Here is a 21,520-nt window from a genome sequence, read left to right as displayed (position 1 = left end):
ACCCTACTAAAACATCAAGAGGTTCACACCATGATTTTGAAAGTTTCATGTCAGTAATATAGAACATTGCAAAAAGAATAAAGACATGGCTCAAAAGCCATGGTCTTTTGAGTTTATGATACAACCAAAAGCTTTGATGCAATTCTTTAGTAGGTTTTTCTTAATACGGAATGGTAAGAAAAATGTTGGAAAATGTGCCAGTACTGTTAGCAATGTTTTATCAAGAACGCCAGTCCACCTGGATTCTGAATTTGATCCAGTCTGCCACTTGTTTTGTTCCCAAGATATACAGATAAAGGCATGAGTTGTGTTTTTTTTTCTGCATCCTCTTCTGTAATCAGCAAAAAGTCAGCAAAACATATCTAGTCTCCTCCAGGAAACAACCCTGATAAGTACAGCATCTAGGCACTTAATGAGCTGGATTAATGCATGTGCTTAAGTGTAAGCATATTTCTAAGTGCTATGCTTTGAATCTGAGCCCTAGAGTAGATGATTAAAGAGAAACAGCAAACATTTATGATTTCTGGGCTCTTCTCTATAAACTGTGTAATCTGCAGGCTTGGATTCACTGGTGGGAGGCTAATTAACTTCTGTCTTGTTGGATTTGTCTGTCCAAAGCAATGCAGCATCATCTCCTTTTCTTCAGTCCTGCACACCAGACACCACAAGCCAAAGCCAAACTGCAGTGTTACATGGAAGTTGGAGAGGGGCTCCTTTACCTGAAGTCCCATGTTTGCAGGCCTGTGTATTGTGTGGCTGGAGAAGGACATGTTTGTTTCCCATGAGCTAATGCAGAGCAAGCAGTGTGTGCTCAGATCCCTTCCCACATCACATGAGAATTATCTTTGCCTCTGTCTAAACTCTTGTGCATGGATGTAGATATTTAACAGTACGAAAATAAAGAATCTGAAGGTAGGCTTATGAAGCAAGGGCCAGCGGGAAAAGAGCTGAGGATTTAGGGCTGTTAGTACAGATTAGGGAAATCTGTGCAAATGAGTAAGAAACAGTTACAAAAAATCAGGATTTAAGTTATACCAAGTGGATGCATGTCGTTTCTTTGCTTACGCCTTCATCTGCATTGTCAGTTTAAATCATAAAAGTTTTAAGATGCTGAGCACATATTTACTAGTGTTCTCATTTATGACTATTTTGCTGAATGCTTGAATCTTGGATTTATTTATTTTTTTTTCTGAAACATGCCGAAAGGGGGGTGGTTACCCGAGAATCTCAGTTACTGTTTGCAAATAAAGTTAATTTTTGGTTCTCCATGGAGTAAGGCTTGAAAACTTGAACTTCAAAATGATAAGGATCAGAAGCAAATAAAGCAAAGTCAATGTATATTTTAATAGTGTAATTATATTCCAGTGTCTTCTGAGATTATGAGGCAATTTAAAGTTATGAGTGTTTGGGATTGGCAGCACTGGTTTCTATAGCTTAACCGTTCTATTTCATTTTTGCATAATTTGGGAAAGATACTTTGGAGAAGTAATAAGGAACCTGAAATTTCCCCAGCAGCTCTTCATCAGTTGACAGAAATGACTCTCTCTTTATTATTACGGCTGAATTTAAAAAGAAGCAGCAGCATATAAGAGTCTCCGTTATTATGTAAAATTGCTTATAATTCCATATCTATGTTTATGCATGGAGAGGTGTGTGTGTTTCTATTGCTTATGACTACATTTGGATTCTGTTCCCCTTTTCTCATTTCCCTTTGAGACGTTTGTCACATTTTCTTTAGGTTTGGGGGTTTTTGGTTGTCAGCTTTTCCTTTTCCAGAATTGCAGTGTCTGTTTCTTTCATTTCTTGACGCAAATGCTGCAGTCGCCTGAAGTGTAGTTTCAAGCAGTCCTTTGTGTGACTAAAAGAAATTAGCTAAATAGCACTGTTTAATTAATTTCAGGACCGCCTCTTTTTCGTCATGGAATATGTAAATGGAGGAGACCTAATGTTTCAAATCCAGCGCTCACGCAAATTTGACGAACCTCGATCCCGCTTTTATGCAGCAGAGGTCACATCAGCACTCATGTTTCTTCACCAACATGGCGTCATCTACAGGTACTTTTTTGATCAAAAATAAAGTATTCCTGAGGCTTGGGGCTGGTTTTGGCTGTAATCCTCTGTCTCTTAGCAACCAGATTTAGATTAGTTGTTTGTTCCAATTTGCTTACATAGAACTTTTTTGGCTGTTTATCATGGAGAATGTTAACATTTGAATAGCCTCTGCAGCAGTCGCCAGCTGTGTGTGCCAGTTTTGTATTATAGTACAAATAAAGCGTTTTTGAAAAAGCTTGGCACATTGTGACCCAGAGGTGACCTTTCTGCAGATCAGCGCAATCTCTTCACTTTCCTCTCTGTGCCATAGATTTCCTCTCGTTTTCTAACTCCCTGCCACTTCCTGAGTTTGTTTGTCCTAGTTGTCTCCACTCTGATACAATCGGGATAGTAGTTTGCAGTGCTGTACTTATGCCCCTTCCTCTTGACTGTTTGGGTGAAGTCTTAGTCACCATCAGGAAGTGGCTCTTTGCAGACAATTTTGATTTGCTTGCCAGTTACCCGCATCTATTTGAGCCTCCACTCCTGTAAATCTCAAATCTTGAAAACACATGCACAAACACAAAAATATGCATATTGTTGCCGTGTTATGAAGAACGAGCTTAGGGATAGGCATTTATTATTTAAAATAAGGAATCATTTTGAAAACTCACCCTTATGTCAATGCCTTTAGTAAGTCCTTTATCTTGACATTTTGCCCTTCTGTTTTATTTTGTTTGCTTTTAGCAACCTGTCATTGCTTGAGATAAATTCAGGCTTTCACAAGCAGTGTGGTTTATAGTTTTTGCAATAGAGGTCTGTCCTGACTAGTAAATAAATTCTCAGTTCTAACTGTTTTTGTATTCATACCCTTTTCCAGATTATCAGTTTTCATTTGAGGTAGGACGGACAGTTTTGGATCTCATCAAGATGAGGGTGTTGAAAATGTCACATCCCCAGACTCATTTTAAGGCTGCTCTCAAGAGTATTAGAAATTGAAAGAAGTGAATTTTAAATGTTTAGTATCCAGGACTGAGCAGCAGCTTCCATCAGAGGCCATTGGCTTTCCCACCAACTGGGATGAAACTTCCCAGAAAATGGGTCTTTCCAGAGACATCACAAATAACAGGAGATTGCATCTTCTGAGGAAAATAGTTATCACTGTCAAAACAGTCTCAGTCAAAAATCCAGTTTCCTTTAGAAAACTTTTTGCTAGCTCTTCTTTGCCATCTGTTATTAACACTACTATGATGTTTGCATACTGGGTTGGAATTTCTCTTTCACCACTTTGCCTAGGTTTATTTAAAGTGCTGAAGATCCAACACATTTATTTCTTTTGCTGCCCATAGCACATTTCCTACTCCATCTCTGCATTTATTTTCAAAGCTATATATTTGTACATTAGGAACATGGCAATTTCAAAATTATGTGAGTATCCATTACAAGGGAACAGACAGGTCTGATGCTTTAAAAAGTGAAGGATTTGGATGATTTGTTTCCATACAAAGACTTGAGTTTATTTCCTCTTCCCGAAAGCTGGAATTTAGACTCATTGTAAACAGCGGTCAGTTTAGTGATTTCTCTGAAGCAGCAAGAAAGAAAATCCAAATTGGTAAAATTACCTTCCAACTTCTTTAAATGAAAATACATTCATTTTCCTTCTTTCCTCCTCTCCCTTCCCTCCTCCTGTCCTTTAACACACATCCCCATTTCTCATTCTCTTTTCTCTCTCCAATTCTCCTTGTCTTCTGTGTAGCTTCTACTGTGTTGGCTCCTCGCTGCTTTGAATCACTTTGTGTGCATATGTTCTTCCTACAGCTTTTTATCATGGTCAAAATATTTCAATCCCAAGATAAATGTCATTATGATGAAACAGTGCTTTGCAATTTAAACTTTGCAAGGTGCTCTCAACTTCTGATTCAGAGCAATGCTGACATGTCTTTGGCATGCTACAGTAAAACACTAACATTGTAAGTGGCACGTTATATTAGGTGTAGTCAGAAGAGGTAAAAGAAGAGGAATAGCATGGGTTGTAGGACAAAAGTAGTAACTAAAAAAACAGTAACAGGAAGAACATTAGCAATACACCTTGTTGTATTCTGCTTTGACACAGTCTTTTAGATGTGGACATAATTAAGTCCATAACAATAGGTCATTTTCTCAGCCGGGAGGCTCAAAGAGCTTCAACAATACATAAAATCTATAATCCATTTACTCCATAAAATACAAGTAGAAGGAAGAAGCTAGAGATTATCTGGAAAAAAAAATCATATAAAAATGTCACAATTCATTCATAGTGTGCCAGGCCCTAGGAGAATGTATCTGTTGATATGTTTTAGAATAGTTGTCCTGCACAGAACAGTTTCAGAATGGTTATTCAGAACCCGATTGCCTCATTTATTACAATATTAATTATGCATTGGGATCAAGTCATTCCTTCACATCTCCAAAGCTCTTATTAGCTGCCAAGCAAGGAGAGGAAAGGAAAAATGAGAAACATAGACAGAGAGAGAGAGAGAGAGACACTATGCTTTTGAATAACTACTAGTCATAACCACCTAACCTGCCTTCAGATATTTTAATAAAGAATACTTGTCTTCTGTGTAATTATATTTCTAGAAAAAACATTGTGGTATGAAATTAATGGTTATTCTCCAAAGTGGGAAATGGTGCTTGTGTGGGCAATACTTCAAGGAAAGAGGGGAATATATAAATAAACTAAGATGTTTGATGGAAATGCAGGTTTCAAAATAGCTGCTATAGCTTCTGATCTTTTTTCAGCCATGTATGTGGAAGTATTTGTTTGGAACTAAACACAGTTATATTTTTGGAAGTAAATAACTAGCTTTAGCTTGTGCTTTGGCTTGTTGGCTAGATTTTTAGAAAGTGCTATGATGATACAGAATGCTCATCTTTTTTAATAACTAGTTTATCCTCATTTCCCCTGAAGTTCAAAGAGAACGCTAGCTCCCTGTTTGGCAATAGAAATTATTCTGTAAGTTCACATCTTAGCAACTGGCACAGCCGTTCCCAGGCTTATCCAATTATCTGTGTGCTCACTGGAGTTATGTGCCTTCCTTTTGTTTATGGAGTTTTTATTGGAAATAAAGATGAAGCTCATAATTTTTATAAATAAAGATTCTGTTGTTCCTAAATTCATCCTGTATGATAGACAAACTTTAGGATTATTTTCAGTGTGGCTTTTTGAGGGTATAACGTTACTCTCGTTGTGTCAAAAACGCTTTAGCAACTTAAGGAAAATATTTGCATTATCCTGCCACCTTCCCTCTCATCTGGCATGCAACTATTCAGGCACATGTCAAGTTGGGGCCTGATAATACAAGTAGAGTCAATCAGAAACTACAGAAATTTCAATAGCTGTTTCTGGCAGTTGTTGCTGTTCATGTTATGCAATTGCACCACTTTGAAAAAACTTATCCAAGCTTTAGGTATTAAGGGCTAGACTGCATCTCATTTTGCTTGCGAGCTGAACTGGACTTTGAACTCAGTGTTGAAAGGCTGAGGACTATGTTCGCTGTCACTTGTCTCTGGAATCTGGTGTCATCATCAGCTTCATGTGTCTTCTCGTATGCGGAAGATGCACCAAACTGGGTGTTAAGAAACAGTGAGTTCCATATTTCCTCTTCTACTGACTCTATACTGCATCACTGTGCACTTTCCATAGACATGTAAATGTTACATATTCTCATTTAACCTACACGAGCTGGGCCGAGTACAGGAATTCCTGAGTGGGTATCTCTGGCTTTCACTGTAGTTCAAGTGAGGTGACACAAGCGACCCTTTCTGGCCTGAAATACGTTAAAGAACTGATGTCTCCCCAAGTGAGGACATCCGTATGAGAATGGGGTGCCACCTCATGAACATGCAAACCAGTGTCCCTTGTTAATGTTTGATTTAGGGAATAACAGTGTGAGCTACAAATCTTGTTTCAGTGAAGACATGAGGGGCCAAGAGCTGCATGTCGTGGTGGTCTTTATCATGTTCCAAGACTATCTGAGTAATTAAATGGGATGTTCTCTCCAAAACACTGAAGAAGGAAACTGAACGTACACAATTTCCATTTACCTGAGAGGATGAAAAATAGTGTCACTTGCTTTGGGTTAACTCATCCTTTTTTGGTTTTGAATGTAAGGTCTGTGAGAAGACTTTGCGTTCAAATTGTCCAGCACCTGGTCACAGCGGAGCCCTTTTTCATAACTTTGGGTTATCATGTTGCTCAGTAATACGAAGTACCAACCCAGCCTGTAACTTGCTGCAGCTTTCTGAGGCTCTGTGCACTCTGTAATTAGTATGTCGGTTGTCATGAAGGCTATATTAACACTGAATTGAGGAGGATGTGAATATATGTATGCTGATGCCAATCCTTGAATGCCTCCAGGCGTTTTTCTTACACAAATACCCCAAAAACTTGTTTGAACACTAACTGAATTTTTCCTTGGATGATCAGTTTTCCTGGCATTCCCATTTATCAAGGCAATACGCACCAATGTTTTAGCAAGAAGAACCATCTAAAATTGAAAGCACTTTTATTAGTGTGTTTTTATGTGAAATAAGAATATTTAGAAAGTCTGACTTCAGTGGTGGTTGTATGATTCAGTGCAACCTTGGCAGAGTAATGAGGAGTTATATTTACACTGATGAAAATGCTGCATGGTCAGTGGTTAACACGTTAAAAGTCATCATTCTCCCAAGTTACCTCACCATGTTATTTCTGAATAGTAGTAACCAAATAAAATTCCCTTCCCCCACTTTCTTTGGCCGTTTAAAACACAAAGCTCAAACTCGGAGGCACTTAGGCAGTGTGTTAGTTTAAGTGTGTTTGTAACTATGTAAAGATTATCTTATTGGTAATCTAAGCAATTAAAGTTTAAATTGCTGCTTGAGCTATGGCTCATGAAGGAGGGCAAGAAACACCACATACCTCATATAGCATATATAGACCTAAGCCCAGGAATATCCCGCGCTCTACCCCTTTCCCTCATAAACTGCCCGTTACAGGAGTCTGCTACAGAGAAGGCACAGTCTGCTTCTGGCTCCAGTGAGCAACAACCTATTTCCATCACCCTCGGTAAAGGCAGGAAGCAAGGCGTGAATTGTGCGGCTGTGTGTGTGTGTGCGGCTGAGTCCCAGTGCACCTGGGGACAGTTGCCGAAGTCGTGCCACTGGCCCAGAGCTCCTGGCAGGATTTGCACCCTGGCTACATGTGTGCTCTGCTCTGCACGGTCTAGTTTCCCAAACCGGGTGTGAGCTCTGATGGGATTTTATTCAGTGGCCTCCTGCCCTTTTTGCACATTTTCTTGCTGTGTCTAGGCAGGCCAGCGGTCGTGAAAGGCATAAATAAGCAGGATGTCTTCCCGCAGGAAAAGGCAGTGGGCTGGGGTGGAGAGGAGCCGGGCCGAGGGAGATGTGAAGCAGGAAGAAGGGTTGGTTCCCAGGCTTCTGGCATTCGGACCAAGGGAGTCCACCCTGCCATCTGCCTAGCTTCTGCATTGTGCTAAAGGCTGCTGTCATATAGGAGCGCCTTTGACAAGGTTTCCAGCTGTGGAAGGACGAGTAAAGACTGTGGGAATAGGATATGAACCCCGTGGTCTTGCCAGCAGTAAAATGCTTTCTAAATTTCTCCTGGTTTTGGAACATAAGAAAGTCCTTAGTTGGCTCTCACGTAGGAGTTGGGTCTGAGAGGCACAGTGCTGGGCAGTTAATATTTAGAAGGCCAGAGCAGCAACATTGACCTCATCTGGGGAAAGACAAGGTACTTCCAGGGGGAGTTCCCAGTAGCAAGGTCAGCATTGTTTTTTCGCTTCTTGTTTATTTGGTGCAAGATTTTCTTGTTTAATGACCGTTTGTATAGTGCTGTATTGTGTAAATAAAGCTATGACCTTTACCTTCTGATAACAGTATAGGAGTGAGTTAATGTTAAATGAGAGAAGGCAGGGAGTGGGAATCTGCCCGGGTTAATGCCAAGTTTACATTCCTGTGAGGGCAGCCATGTTCCGGTACGCTCAGTAGAAAGGGCGACAGCACTTCTGAGCAGATAATAGCAGCAAAATGCTATAGATCATATTTATATTTACTTCTAGATGAATGTCAGTGATTTTAGATGATTGATGTCCATCCTTTATTTTTATAACAGGAAAAAATGTGTTATCTTTCTGCATTTGATAAGAAGATTTTAACTGAGAGAAGACTATACAAAATAAAAATCCAAAGGAGTTACAGTACATGTAAAATTGAATTTTACTGACATAAGGCAATCCCTGCAGCTTTCCTAAAACACCGAGGCATTGCTTTGTTTCTACAGAAGCGTGTACACCAGTTCCAAACAAAGTCATATTCTTCAAACAATTTTCTAACAGAAGAAAAATAATGTTTTTTTGTTTCTCATTGCATTAAAACTCTGAAGGTCCCTCCTAAATGTGATTCTGTCAAAAGACAAAAGTTTGGACTGGATTTTGCTGTGCCCTTCAATCAAGTCTGTCTTCATGCAATGGAAAATATTTCTATATCCCAGTTCTAGTGATGTTGAAACTATGTCACGTTAAGGGTGAGGCTTTGCCTTTTTGCATGCTATTGAATGCATCTGCCAAAGTCTCTCAGTAATACAGAGAAGGGCACAGCAAACATGGTTCTAAGGTGACAGGCATTTCACAAAGTTTTTGTCACGATCTTAAGATGCAACAGAAAAGTTGGAGAGTACTGCAGTGTGTTAGATGAAAACATGCAAGGAATTCTATTTGGTGTTTTAAAACTGATATTAGAAATACTAAACCTTTAAAAATTGGATGATACACTTGAATATAGACATTTACATACAACTTTTTGTATGTAAATACCAGAACCTTGCTACTTTTGCTTCAAGATTTACATTTATTCTCTTTGCCCACTTTATCCCCTGCTTTAAGCTCCCTCCTTTTTGTAAAAAGGCTTATCAGTTAGACACTGCTCCAGCAAACATTTCTGCCTGCAGATCACTGTCCTCATAGGCTGATTTCCATTTGGTGACATTATTCACACTTACATAGTGCACAGCTTCCTGGATGGCTTGGGACCCTTCACCTGAATTTTCATGTTGCAAATGTGCTTATTTTAAAATAAACTCTTTATTATTAAAAAACATACGTTATTTTGATTACCTCTGCAAAAGTATATGGAAAATAAATAAAAATTTAGCCAATCTGAAAGGTAAAGTAACTGATTTATCATTTGAAACTTTTGAAAACTTTAAAAATGCCCATTTAGCTGACCACTTGTACTCTTACATAAGAAATAAGAAATAATAATGCTTGCCAGGAGATTAACTAAAATGTACTAATGAGGTAAAACAGCGAAAATGCATCCAGTAAGAAACCCAGCATTTTGGGGAATATTTCAAAGTCTTTGCTGTTACTAGAATAAACAGTACTGGGATTACATCAGAAGGACCTTGGACAGACTAGGTGCAGTCTAACGAGGGGAATCAGAAAGTGGAACAGAATAGGTCAGGTGGTCATTATCGTGCTGAAAATGACCTGAAAGGCGAAGAGTGACAAATGGTAAAGATGTTAGAGTTGCTTAGCGTATCTTCTTGTATCAAAACTGATGCCTGCCCTGTCCTTTACTGTCAGCGTTTCCAAACAGGCAGCTGCCCAGAGCAGCAGACAGTGGCAAAGGTGTGTTGTCTTCAGTGATAGAAAGAGATCCTGCTGCTGTCAGAGTTTCAATTAAGCATCACTACCTGAGCTGCACTGGCTCAGTAGGGATTGATGATCGCCTGGGTGTATCTGCACCGATACATGCAGGGACAGATGGTGCCAGGCATAGCCACTCTCCTGCCACTGCTGAACTGAATTTCACTCACCTTTACTGGCTTTTTTTTTTTTTTTCTTCTGAGTTTTGAACTCATCATGTTTTTAGTAAACATAATGGTTAATAACGTTTTTGAATGAAGGCATAATATGGTTATTTTTCATGTAGATTTTACTTTACATTACAGAGAAGGCCTTTAGAAGACAGGAAAATATAGCATAGCAAAACAAATGTAAAGATTAACAACAGATCTTCACAACCCTGGTAACTGAAAAATAAGATGACTGCTTATGTTGGTGGTATAATGTTTTGGATTTAAAAAACAAATTGGTAATATTCAGTGTGTGAGGAGAAGCCCAGACATCACTTCTCCTTCCAGTATAGTCAACAGATGTACTGCTTTTTGCCTTCTTTATAGTAGTCAGTCTTGTAAAATAGCAGAGAGAGAAAATATAGAGAGGAGGCCAGCAATAATGCCAATGCTTACATAGATGTACCTTTTCCTCCAGGCTTTCATTTACTCCTGATGACGTATGGCACTGTCAGAAAATACAGTTCTTCAAAATACATCAAATGTAAATAGCACATGCAGTTATGTATGTTTTTTAATGTTGATTTGAGAGTGGAAGTTGTAAAAATATCCCTCATGAAGTATTCCAGTGTTAGGGCATGTGATTGCCCCTCAGAGAGGAGGAAAGGGTGGGATGGATTCAACAGCAGATAGCCAATAGAGCAGCAAGTGTGGATGCACCTTGGCATGAAACTGAATAGTAATGAAGCAATACCCTAAAAAAAAAAAAAAAAAAGGAAGAAAGCTAGGTGACTAATAACCTGAATTGAGATGTCACATGGTCAAAAATTGGAATATTAAGGATAAAATTAAGTAGTAACAAGTAAACACTATAGCACTTCAGCAGGTATTTACTTGATTTATTATAGGGTTTCCAAGGGAGATTCTACGGTCTACTAGCAGCCGTTTAAAAAAATGTCTAAATATATTCTAACAAACACAAATAATGAGTCAGATGGAATTGCTATGGTCAATTAAGTGGGTAATGGATATTTAAAAGCTTCCAAACATCAATAAATCTGAAACAGCTCTAAAGGAGTACTTGTAGAACAAAAATAATATGCACTTAAGAAACTGCTTGAGTACATATTTGCCTAAAGTTAACCACCAGTAAGAGGACAGCAAGTGTTTATGGTACTGTATACTGAGGGCATAAAAAGGTGTACCAAATGTGTGCCAGTTCATTTGTTGATAATTTGTAATAAATCCAAAGGGGACAGTGCAGTTTATTATGCTACTTAAATATTATCAAGAGGACCTGATTCTCATTTATGTGAAAATCTTTAAGCACCTGATAGAATAAAAGAATCCTGAGACTGTGAAGTAGGGTAGCAGACAGCAGCTCATCAGTGTACCCCTTGGTACAAAGTTGAATGCTGTCCTTTGTCAGCTGCCACAAGATCGTAATATGTGGTACACTTTCACATGCAGTAGGACAAAAGTTTTGGTTTTCTATGAATGATCCAAGACAAAAAAGATTTAGCTAAGACCCTCAAAACACCTGTAGATTGGGTAAAAGTTGTACTGTGCATGAACAGAATGGTCTGAAGAAATTTTGAAACAGCATCCTGGAAATTCTCTATGCAGTGACAACAAGAACAGCAAAAAAAATATTAACTGATATTAGTTAGCTAGAACTTAAAAATCCATAAATCAGTGACAAATCTGGTATAAGCAGTTACCGCTACTGCCTTTTCTCCTCTGGCTCAGCAGTGGGTGCTGTTAGGCCAAGATAACATTGTTGTAAACACAATCTGAGAGATATTTAAGCTAAAATCCCCAAAACCTTCCATAGAAAATGTATTTTATTTTTTATGCATCTTATTTATAAAATCCATTTTTAAAATGTCATACACTTATGTTCACCTACTTACAGCAGTGGTAGCATGGGAGTATAAAAGTAAGTGGAAGGGATGATGCTTGGGCAAGAGTGGGTAGTAATGGGCTGAATTGTGTCACCGTTGTCACAGTACCTCATCTAACCACATTTGAAGTTAGAATCTGGGTCGATAACTATACCATAGTGCCCATTAATATTTCATTTGCTTTACTATCAAGTCTTAACACAATGCTTCAATAAACTAATTTCCACGTTTACTTCACAGTTGGCCAATGTTGAGTTTAATTCATCACGTGTATGTCTTTGTGATATGGCACAACTTCTGCAACTTCCCTCCCATTTTGTCTTAAAATGTGCTTTGTTATCTTTCTCAGAGATTCGTTTGCTTGTGCATTTTTATTTGGAATTCAGAATGTGATAATAATAAAAATGTGATTAATGTGATTATGGATCGATGTGGATGTACAGAGGCTTCTATCTAGTGTATAAAAGACTGTTTCTTTAAAACTCAAGATTCTCATTTACAGTAAAAGCTTTTTATGACACCAGAAGAGCAATGCAACTTTACATTGGAATTAAATTGTACTCAGAGTACTCAGTTTAAGGCTGTCGGAAGGAAGCAAAAAAACTTTATTGAACATTATAATTTAATGAAATTTTATGTTACATAGTTTGTAGGCTGAGTAATTAGGTTTCTTTCTAGTCTTGGCCCATGTAAATATCTGGGAGTTTTATAGGATAATTTCTGGTCTTGTCAGAGTACTGAGTCTGGTTAGCAGGTCTCAGAAGTATTACTGTATTGGTGAGGCACACAGAAGTTTGGAAGATAGTTCCTCAGGCTCAAATTCAGCTTTTTTTAATGTGAAGAAATTGTCTAAGAATAGCTTGCTTTGGTGAATAATTTACATGAAAGTCCTTCTGAAGTCAGTATTTACATGCAATGACTACTCAGTAAGTACCAAATGTTAGGGAATAAAATCGTGTTTCAGTCTCAATATTATATTTAGAATTACTTGTCTCTATTTTCATTTGGACTGCTGTGCAGCCTGTCTGTCTGTAGCCTCTGTCTTTACAACTGAAGGCAAATTGGTGTAGTGCTGTTTGCTAACCTTGACATAGGAAATTTACAGGTTATTCACTTTTACCAAAGTAATAACATGCTATTTTTCGTGTGAGTAACCCACATGACTCATCTTTCCATAGCATTCCTATTAATTAAAAGCAGTGGGGTGTTCTGTATGAGTAGATTTTTAGTGCTGATATTATACCATTGGCACTACAGCCAAAGAAGTCCTCCAAGAGTGTCTTCTGGAGGAGATGGGGGGAGCTACAGGTGCTGCATTGGAAATAATGATGGAGCTGAAGCTTCCTGCACAGATTCCCTAGGAGTGTTTTTACAGCTTTCTCTCAGAGGTCAGGTGGGGGGAGTAGTTTGATTTTGGTACTCAATTGTAGTTTGAAAAGTGTATCTTATAAAATAGAGCTGCTCTGTATTAAGTATACAACCCTTTTTATTTATGGATGGAAGCAAAGTTTAGAATTGGAACCATCAGTGCAAATCACAAGCTTCTGTGACCTTTGTCTGGAAGCAGCATTAGGGCTTATTTTATGTATAGATCAACTCAGAAGGGCAAGTGTATGCTATCTTTTCAGACACAATCGTAATACTTCACACACATATAATAAAGATTCTTCTTAGTTTTGCCAGAATCCCTCTACTGCATTAATCTTGTATCAAACATACTAGATAATTAACTACACAGAATTTTGAAAGACAAATATATCTGTATAACGGAACCCTTTTAGATGATTAAAAATAAAATAGATTTAACTCACTGTTTTTACAAGAATTTCTGTAGAAATCTGTTAAACTTCTGTTGTCTGCTGCTGGTTTGATCCTTGATAAATACAGCAGGATTAAGAAAGGTTTTAAATTAAGAGCCTACATACCCTTCCCAAGTTCAGACCACGTGGTTGTGTCAAAAGATGTTTAGGCATGTGAACTATGCTACTGAAATCAGAATAGAAGCAGAAATTATTAAAATCTTTCTCCTAGTGATTCCATATAAGTAAACATTTTGTTGGAAGCAACATTCTTGCTGAGTTACATCATTTCATTTATGCTATATAACTTATTTAGTCCATTCTGCATAATACTACATGCACTACACTGTGGAAAGGCTTTCCATAAAAAGACCCAAGAGGCTGAACTGAGACCAAAGTGAGGCTGGAAAAAAGCAGCGTCTGTACAAAAGTTCACTGCGAGGGTTTTTTTTTCTGACTAGGAAAGCATTCTTCTCCATGGAAACATGATATGGAGCTTTAACAGGAGTCTGCTTACTGCTAGGACCTGTGTTTGTTCCACCCTAAGGGCACCCTTGGGAGCACAGGGAAGAGAATTCTGATAAATTTGTTTCTTTTATAAAATGAAACACTGTATGTAAAATCCTTCAGCAACCCTTTTCCTTTATGCTTTTGGTCCACCATAAAATTGTGAAGGGCCGTGGCTAGTACAGAAACGGAGCTGTAATGTCAGCTCATGCTGGCACATTAATGGCTTGCATAGGATCGCCTGTGTTATTTGGCCATTTTATTGTATGCCCAGTGTTGTGGATGCCAGACTGATTTTTTTATTTTTTTATTTTTTGGAAACATCTTTGTAAGTCTACAGAGTGTATGAAGGTTACTCAAAAAAATGAAACAAAATGAAGATCAATTCTAGTTATAATGTTGGCTCCCAGTATTGCCACAATTTCATTTTTTCCCCCTGAATCTGGTGGTTATTCTGTCTCATCCTTATAGAAACACAAAATAAGCATTGTTGAGGAAGTATAAAATTTGTGCTACCTTTTTAACAAGTGGATTCCGGTATTTTAATAGTTCTTCATCTTTACTATGTCTTCTCTTCTTTGAGTATGTTGAAGGTCTGGTCCCATGGCTGAAAAATGGGGATCTTTGTGAGTCTCATTACTTTTCTTTTGATAAATAGCCCCAGCTGAATTTAAAAAGAGGAACTTCAAAGCTTTGAAGCTAGAAAAGGGATGGAGTGCAGGAGACAACAGGTCTTAAGGAGAGCTTTGGAGGCCATCTGTTAGCACTAAGTGGCCTTGATTTTGTTCATCTATGTTTGGTAGGTAGATAATAAGGCTGCATGAGTCAATTTTCAGTCTTATCACAATGCTCAGGCAAGTTGATGTTCTCCTTTCTGCGACTGAACTGGACTAAAGCATGAAGCTGTCTTGGTAGCTGCTGGGAAAACATGACACTCTTCTCCCTTCTTCACTGAGTCAACAATATACTTGGAACTGGTCATTTCTGAGAGAGATGTCAACACAGATGTTGGCATCTGTGTTACATTAAGAATCTCATTTGGCGTTCATGGAATTAAAACAATGAATTTTTCCTCTCTGAGAAAGAATAGGGTTGGAGCATAGTACAGGGATGTTGCGTACCTTAAATCATTTGCATACAGAGTGATAGCAGGGTGACAATGTGTAGGATTGGATCAAATTATCCTATGCCATTGTAGCTTCAACTTTTACTTAATCATTTCAAAACTTAGACTTGATCTTAATAGGCCGCATGATGGAAACAATAGGCTTCCAACTGGGAGAAGTTTTTGGCCCAGTATTGTGATTGTGAATGAAAACCTGTCTCCCCTATTGTAGTTCTATTGTACTAAAATAATATCAGTATTGTTATGCAATGTGAGATTAATTGACCTTTAGGCTAGGGTATGTGTAAGCTTAACAAGTTAAATGCCATTGAAAACAACCATCCCAATCGGAAATTCAAAAGGACCTGTTGTATGCATCTGTAATTTAAAGAAGAAAATAGGAGACGTGGGATGAGATCCAGGACTAAACATCTGAAAGAGAGAGGCTGAAGTAGTCAACTTTAGTTGATTAAAGATATTCTGATCCTGTTTTTCTGTGGTGTCTTGACCTTACTAAAGTTCAGTTAGTATGTAATGGAAAAAACAACCGGTTTGATAGCAAAGTACAGGAAATGCCTTCAATCATGGCTGATTACAGTAGCAGCTTTTCTTCTGTTGCCTTTTTTTTTTTTTTTTTAATGCTCTTTCTATGTGCCTGAAACAATGTAGAATAAAAATGCTTTGGAGCCCTTTATTTGGTGTGTCCAAGTAGAGCAATTAAATGTCTGGCTATTTGATGGATGTGTGTTGGGAGTTTTTGCAGTCAGGAAAGTGTAGTATGACTTAAATGAGCAAAATTCAGAAGTTTTATTGTATGTAAATTTAAATACTAGCAAATTCTGTGTGTGTGTGTGTGCAAGAGAAATTTCTACTAGACAAATGAATGCAGATCTTCTCTTAATCAGCTTTTGTCTGGCCATCTACTACAAAAATTGAAGTTTCAAAACTAATTTGAATGAAAATAAGGTGAATCTCTATCTGGAAAACAGGAAGCTGGGAAGCTGAACATTCGTACACTGAATGTACATAAAGGCTCAGATTCATCTCACCTAACTTTAGGAATGCAAGAGAAGCCTCAAAGTCAGGATCGTGCTTGTCCTAGAGTGCATTTAGCCAGGATAAGCTTCTTTATGGAGCTGTGCAGCCCACATATTCTGTGAATCATCCTCTTGGAGATACCCGTGGAGATGGCTATGGAGGTAGCCTGAGGCAAACTGAGCTACCTCAAATGCTCAGATTTGGTGGGATCAGGTCAGAATGCTGAGAAATAGAGAAAAGAATACTACAAAAACAGAACAAAATGAACAAAATATTTCATAGCTTTAGTTACTTTGATGTTTTACATAAATTACAAAAAAAAAATGGAATTGTGATTGATTACATTACAACCTTTATTGTCATTGCTATTATCTGTGTAAAGCAATATGTCTTCTTTTGAGCTATTAAGAGTTGCAAGGCTTCATTGCTAAGATGATAGCTAGTGAGCACTGCTGTAGGAAACAAGATGCTACATGGATAGACATGCATTTGTGGCCTGAATGTTGTTCTGTTCTGTGTAAGAAAGCTGCAGTTGAAGAAAACAGCAAAGAGAAAAAAGAATGTTAGCCTTTTCTGTTAGCCACAGAAACTATGCCTGAAAACCAAGTACTCTTTTCTTTTCTGCATGTTTGAAGAAATACTTTTTTTCCACTGTCCAGATTTGTCATTATACCTACTGAAGCCACTGAGGAAAAAAACACTGTTCTAGGTTTCCAAAGACAAACTTTTGAGCTGATCTAGGTATGAGAAGTTAATTAGTATGTCTGCAGATAAATTTGCTTCCTAAGGTTATGCTAGCATTTTTTTCAGAATTAAGTTTTCTGGACTTGATCTGACAAGCTTTTCTAGCTTCACGCCATCCTTTCACTGTCTTTCATTGTGGTTTTATCAAATAATGATTTAGTATTGTTTTGTTTAAAAGGATTATAGACATACATAGCAGGCACTCTTAGTTTGCGCTCCACCTAACTTATTGTTATAACAATGCATATGCAATCTTGTTTGTATGTTATCTGAGATATAAAAATAAGAGCATGAAGCATTGAATCTCACACAGTAGAATACCACAGCTTGAGTCAGTCTTTGGCTGAACCTGGGGAGCTTTATTGTCCTCGGCGGGATCACTGAGGTGTCAGCAAGGACAGGTTGTGTCACGTTACATATTTAGCAATGACTCAACACAATAGCTTTTTAGCAGAGACTGACACAGTAAATATTGTCAGTGGGAGTGCAGATTTCATCTTGTCATTCCCAGCTGGAATATCTAGAGCCACTTAGGATTTCTCAGCTAAAATTTTCAAGGAAAAGAAAGGTTAGAAAATGGTGTTTTTAACCAAAGTAGAGGGGGGAAGAAAATTCTCTCACAGCACTGTCAATAGCCACTCACATGTCAGTCAGATGTGCAGTGCAAGACCAGGATGCTCAGCCCTGGGTCAGAGCCAGCCTCGGAGAAGAGGACACCATCCTGAGCACCAGGCCAACAGCTATTTGCACACTGCTTTTATACAAACTTTTGAACACACTGTGTTTTCACTCAACATAAAACACTATTTATTTATTTATTTATTTATTTATTAATCTCAAGCTTTACAGAAGGGAAAGATCACTTGCTATCTGCTATAACTGTTTCTGAGGCAGATTGTCCTATACAGTGCGTCTAATATGAAGCCAGCTCCATTTGTATCAGTTCTTGGTAAAAAGAATTGCAGGCCATGGGAAGGCAGAGTTGCCACTGGGATCCAACACAAAATTTGTCTAAACTAGGCCTTCAGATTCAGGCTAGTTCAATAGGAACAGTTGTAACACTACATCCCATCCCTGCCTTAGTCTCATTGAGGAATTGTCACATTCCCAGGTACGGGTCATGGAAGGACGAGGATTAAAAAGCAGCGTGATGTGAATGTAAAAAGAAACTCTCTCTTGAAAAAGAAATAGAAACCACTCCCCTCTGTGCTTAGCCAATTTGTGAGAATGTTTTACATAATGTATATCTGAACTTCTATGTATTTCACTTATGTTCTCAAATAAAAATGTGGAAATAATAAGAAAGGAAAGACAACACAAAGAAAACCTGTTAAGTATGATATATTTATTTGTCTACACATTATTTCAAGGAAATTCGGCATAATAAGATAAGCAGATCATGCACTGTAATGTCCTAAGTTCCTACCGACAATTGTAATAAAGTTATGGTCAAAGCCATTAAAAGGCCATATATAGAAATTATTTTATAGAAGTTATTTTTATGCTATCAGAAAAGTCACTGCTTTCCTTAAGCTCCTGGAAAGGAATATTAAACCTTTGGTCAATACATCGTTAAGACATCAGTTAATAGTGAGGGCTGCATGATTAAAACAGCCGCCCTTTCCATCTCAGGATCTTGCTTTCCTAAAAGTTCTCTCAATGGTACATTGCTGGAGCTGGCAACTTCATGCAATCCACATTTTTACTTCCTAATGACCAGGTTTTACCAAGCCACAGCTGGCAGTGGTGTGTTTGTCTCCCTCTGATGTCCTTGGCAGGTAGATAGCAAGCTGCCATTTGCTACATCCCTTCTCCTGTCTCTGCCACCCCTGTAGTCTGCCAGATATTTGTGCAGATGGCATGATGATGGACATTGTGCTAAATGGGGAAAGTAATATGTGGGTTTTTAAAATAAACATGCCTGACAGGAAGGCATTGTACATATGGATTCACATCAATAAAAGGTGGATTTGCTGCATTGCAAACTTGGCACTGCTGAAAAGCAACACTGTTTTCAAATCTGCACAGCGGGTTTTTCTGTATGTTGCTGGGTACAACTCTTCTATAGTTTTGGTGATAGATGATGCTCTTATTCTGTAATGTAATAGTGTAATGCAAAGAAAGTGCTTTTCATAAATCCAGTAATTACTTAATGAATCAAAATAAAAGCAAAACAGAAATTCCAAGACTTTCAGATAAACACAGGCAAAACTTCCTGAGATCTCTTACAACAATAAAAGCAGCAGGAGCATTTTTCCTCACATTTCTCTATACTCCCTCCTTGCTAGCAAAAACTGCCCTACTGTTCTGAATCCACCCGTAAGAATGAACAGTCCAGCGCATGCTGCATTTCCTACACTAAGGGAGATCACCTCACCTGGTAGAACCCGACCTCCAATGACACTGCTATTATTGCATTTTCATGCTCAGTAACAGGGAAAATTATGGGTTTCTTTTCTGTACAGTTTTTTGAAAGGCAGAAAATGATATTTTTTAGTTTGTGTTATCTTAGAAGTTATGGTTTGGATTTGTTTTCTCATTTATCTCCGATCTGTCATGGGGATAAGAAAGCCTTGCTGATGTTTCATGACTTATACGCATAATGAAATAAAAGAATCCACTAGTGAAGAACAGTTCTAGTTTATCTATCCCATAGTCTAAGGAAACTGATATTAAGTTGATGAGGCTTAGTTACTAAAGAAGCTGACATCAGAACATAACAATTTTTTGTTTGTTTGTTTGTTTGCTTGTTTTCTGACCAGCGCCATATATAGCTCCACTTTGGTTAGACCAGGATCTAGTACATTAATTATTTGGGTATTTGAAGTACACCAATGTGTTTGAAGAACTGAGATGAAGACTTTGGTGAATTTCTCAGTCATACAGAAAAGACCATATCAGGCAGTATGGTACAAATGGTCCAAGTCCTATGATATTTTCTGCTTATGGCTAAAAATTATATTGGAAATGCACTATTAACTAAAATTACAGCAAAGAGCAAGTTTGTGCTGGGTACAGGAGAGACCTGTTGGTGCAGGAGAGCATCTTTGTCTCAAATGCATTTTGGATACCACTGAGTAACTTAAAAAGTAATTCTAAGAATGTAGAGGTCTTACCTTAATTAAAATAGAAAAAAGTAATTTCATCTTACTAATTGGAATTGTTAATTGATATAATGAGGGTGTTGCCCTCAGTTATGAATTTCAGTAACCGTAGGACTGGAGAACAGTTCTGTTGGCACTCTGTGTCTTGTTATGGGGATGTTTCCTTTTTACCTTCTGTGGCTTCTTCTGTGAATAGCCTGTCTATTCAAAACCTGCAGAGAGGATGTGATTTTCCCATGCAGAGGAACAATGGCAGTGGCAATTATTTCAAATACACTATTGAAAGGGTTTTATAGCAGCTGAAAGTCACAAAACCAAAACAAAATTACGAAGGATCTGTTTCTTTGACAGTAGTTCAGTATCTGCATATTTTTGACTTGTGTTCTTTGATGTTCTGTAGATGTTTAATAAGGCGCAGTACTTCACTTAACTTTCGTCGTATAAAGGAAAATCCTGGTTTCCAATGCAGTTATCATTTGTAGATAATGATTATGATACACTGAAATGTATATGCTTTAAATTTTTGTTGCTTATTCAGCAGCTAGAGTAGAAGCAGATGCTGCGGAGATATTGCATTGTAAAATGATTGCTTAAACCAACACATGATCGTGTTTCTTAGCTACTTGATCCTGTTCTTCAAATATGGATTTATTTAGTTACTAATGTTTACCTGATTCAAAGGCTACTGTCAGTAATGTTTGGCAGAGTCACTGTTCAAAACCCATCTTGGCTGTTTAACTGCCTTACTTTCAACAAGAAAATTACCTGTTATCTAAATGGCGTGTGTGACACATGGCCACACAGACAAGGTGGTTATCTTGCTGGCTACCGTTTGAAGTCAGACTTGAAGAACCCAGTCCCGCAAAGTCCTCATCACCAGGGCATTTCTGGGAAGCGAGGGCAGTCGGTGGCTCATGACACTGGCATGTGGAGGAATGAATGAGCGTTAGGGAAGCTTTCTTGCAGGTTACCTGCAGCCAGCCCGCTCTTCTGTTCAGACATGCACAAGCCTTGCTGTTACAATCCTGATTCTCTCTTAAGATCCTGCCAGTCATTCCAGCTTCTGAGGTGACTGTGATGCTGGCAGATGCCCAGAAATGGAAACCGAGGCTTAAATTTCTGGGTAATGCTTTCTGAGAAAAGAAATGATTTAAAAAAAAAACATGTTACGCAACTGACTGCTCAAGTCAACTGAACTGACTGTACAAAGTATCTTGGCAAACAAAGGAGAGAGGTAGCTTAATGCATCATTACTGCATTCAAGCAACCCGGGCACTTTCCTAGCTTAACTGGTTAGGTTGTTTGCAAATTGCAAGTAGTTACTCAGGTTGTGGGAGCTCATTTTGTCAGAAACAGATGACTTTCTTAGCTCCTACAAAGAGTATGCAAAACGAGAAAAAGAAGAATGTAATAGATCTTTGTCATTGAGCTATTTGACACTGTATCATTTG

General features: G+C 38.1%; 1 protein-coding gene across 2 annotated transcripts in view; it reads left to right on the top strand.

Moving 5' to 3' along the window:
* PRKCE (protein kinase C epsilon) overlaps positions 1–21,520 on the top strand; it is a 295,014-nt gene that overhangs the window by 239,594 nt on the left and 33,900 nt on the right. For both annotated transcript variants that reach the window (XM_005009801.6, XM_038177630.2), the window contains exon 11: positions 1,901–2,055. In XM_005009801.6, coding sequence (XP_005009858.3) covers positions 1,901–2,055 — 155 coding nt within the window. The remainder of the gene's footprint in view (positions 1–1,900; positions 2,056–21,520) is intronic.

The sequence above is a fragment of the Anas platyrhynchos genome, chromosome 3, assembly GCF_047663525.1.
Source record: "Anas platyrhynchos isolate ZD024472 breed Pekin duck chromosome 3, IASCAAS_PekinDuck_T2T, whole genome shotgun sequence".
Classification (NCBI taxonomy): Eukaryota; Metazoa; Chordata; class Aves; order Anseriformes; family Anatidae; genus Anas; species Anas platyrhynchos.
Note: the sequence above shows the minus strand (reverse complement) of the source record. Positions and strands in the feature narration are given on the sequence as shown.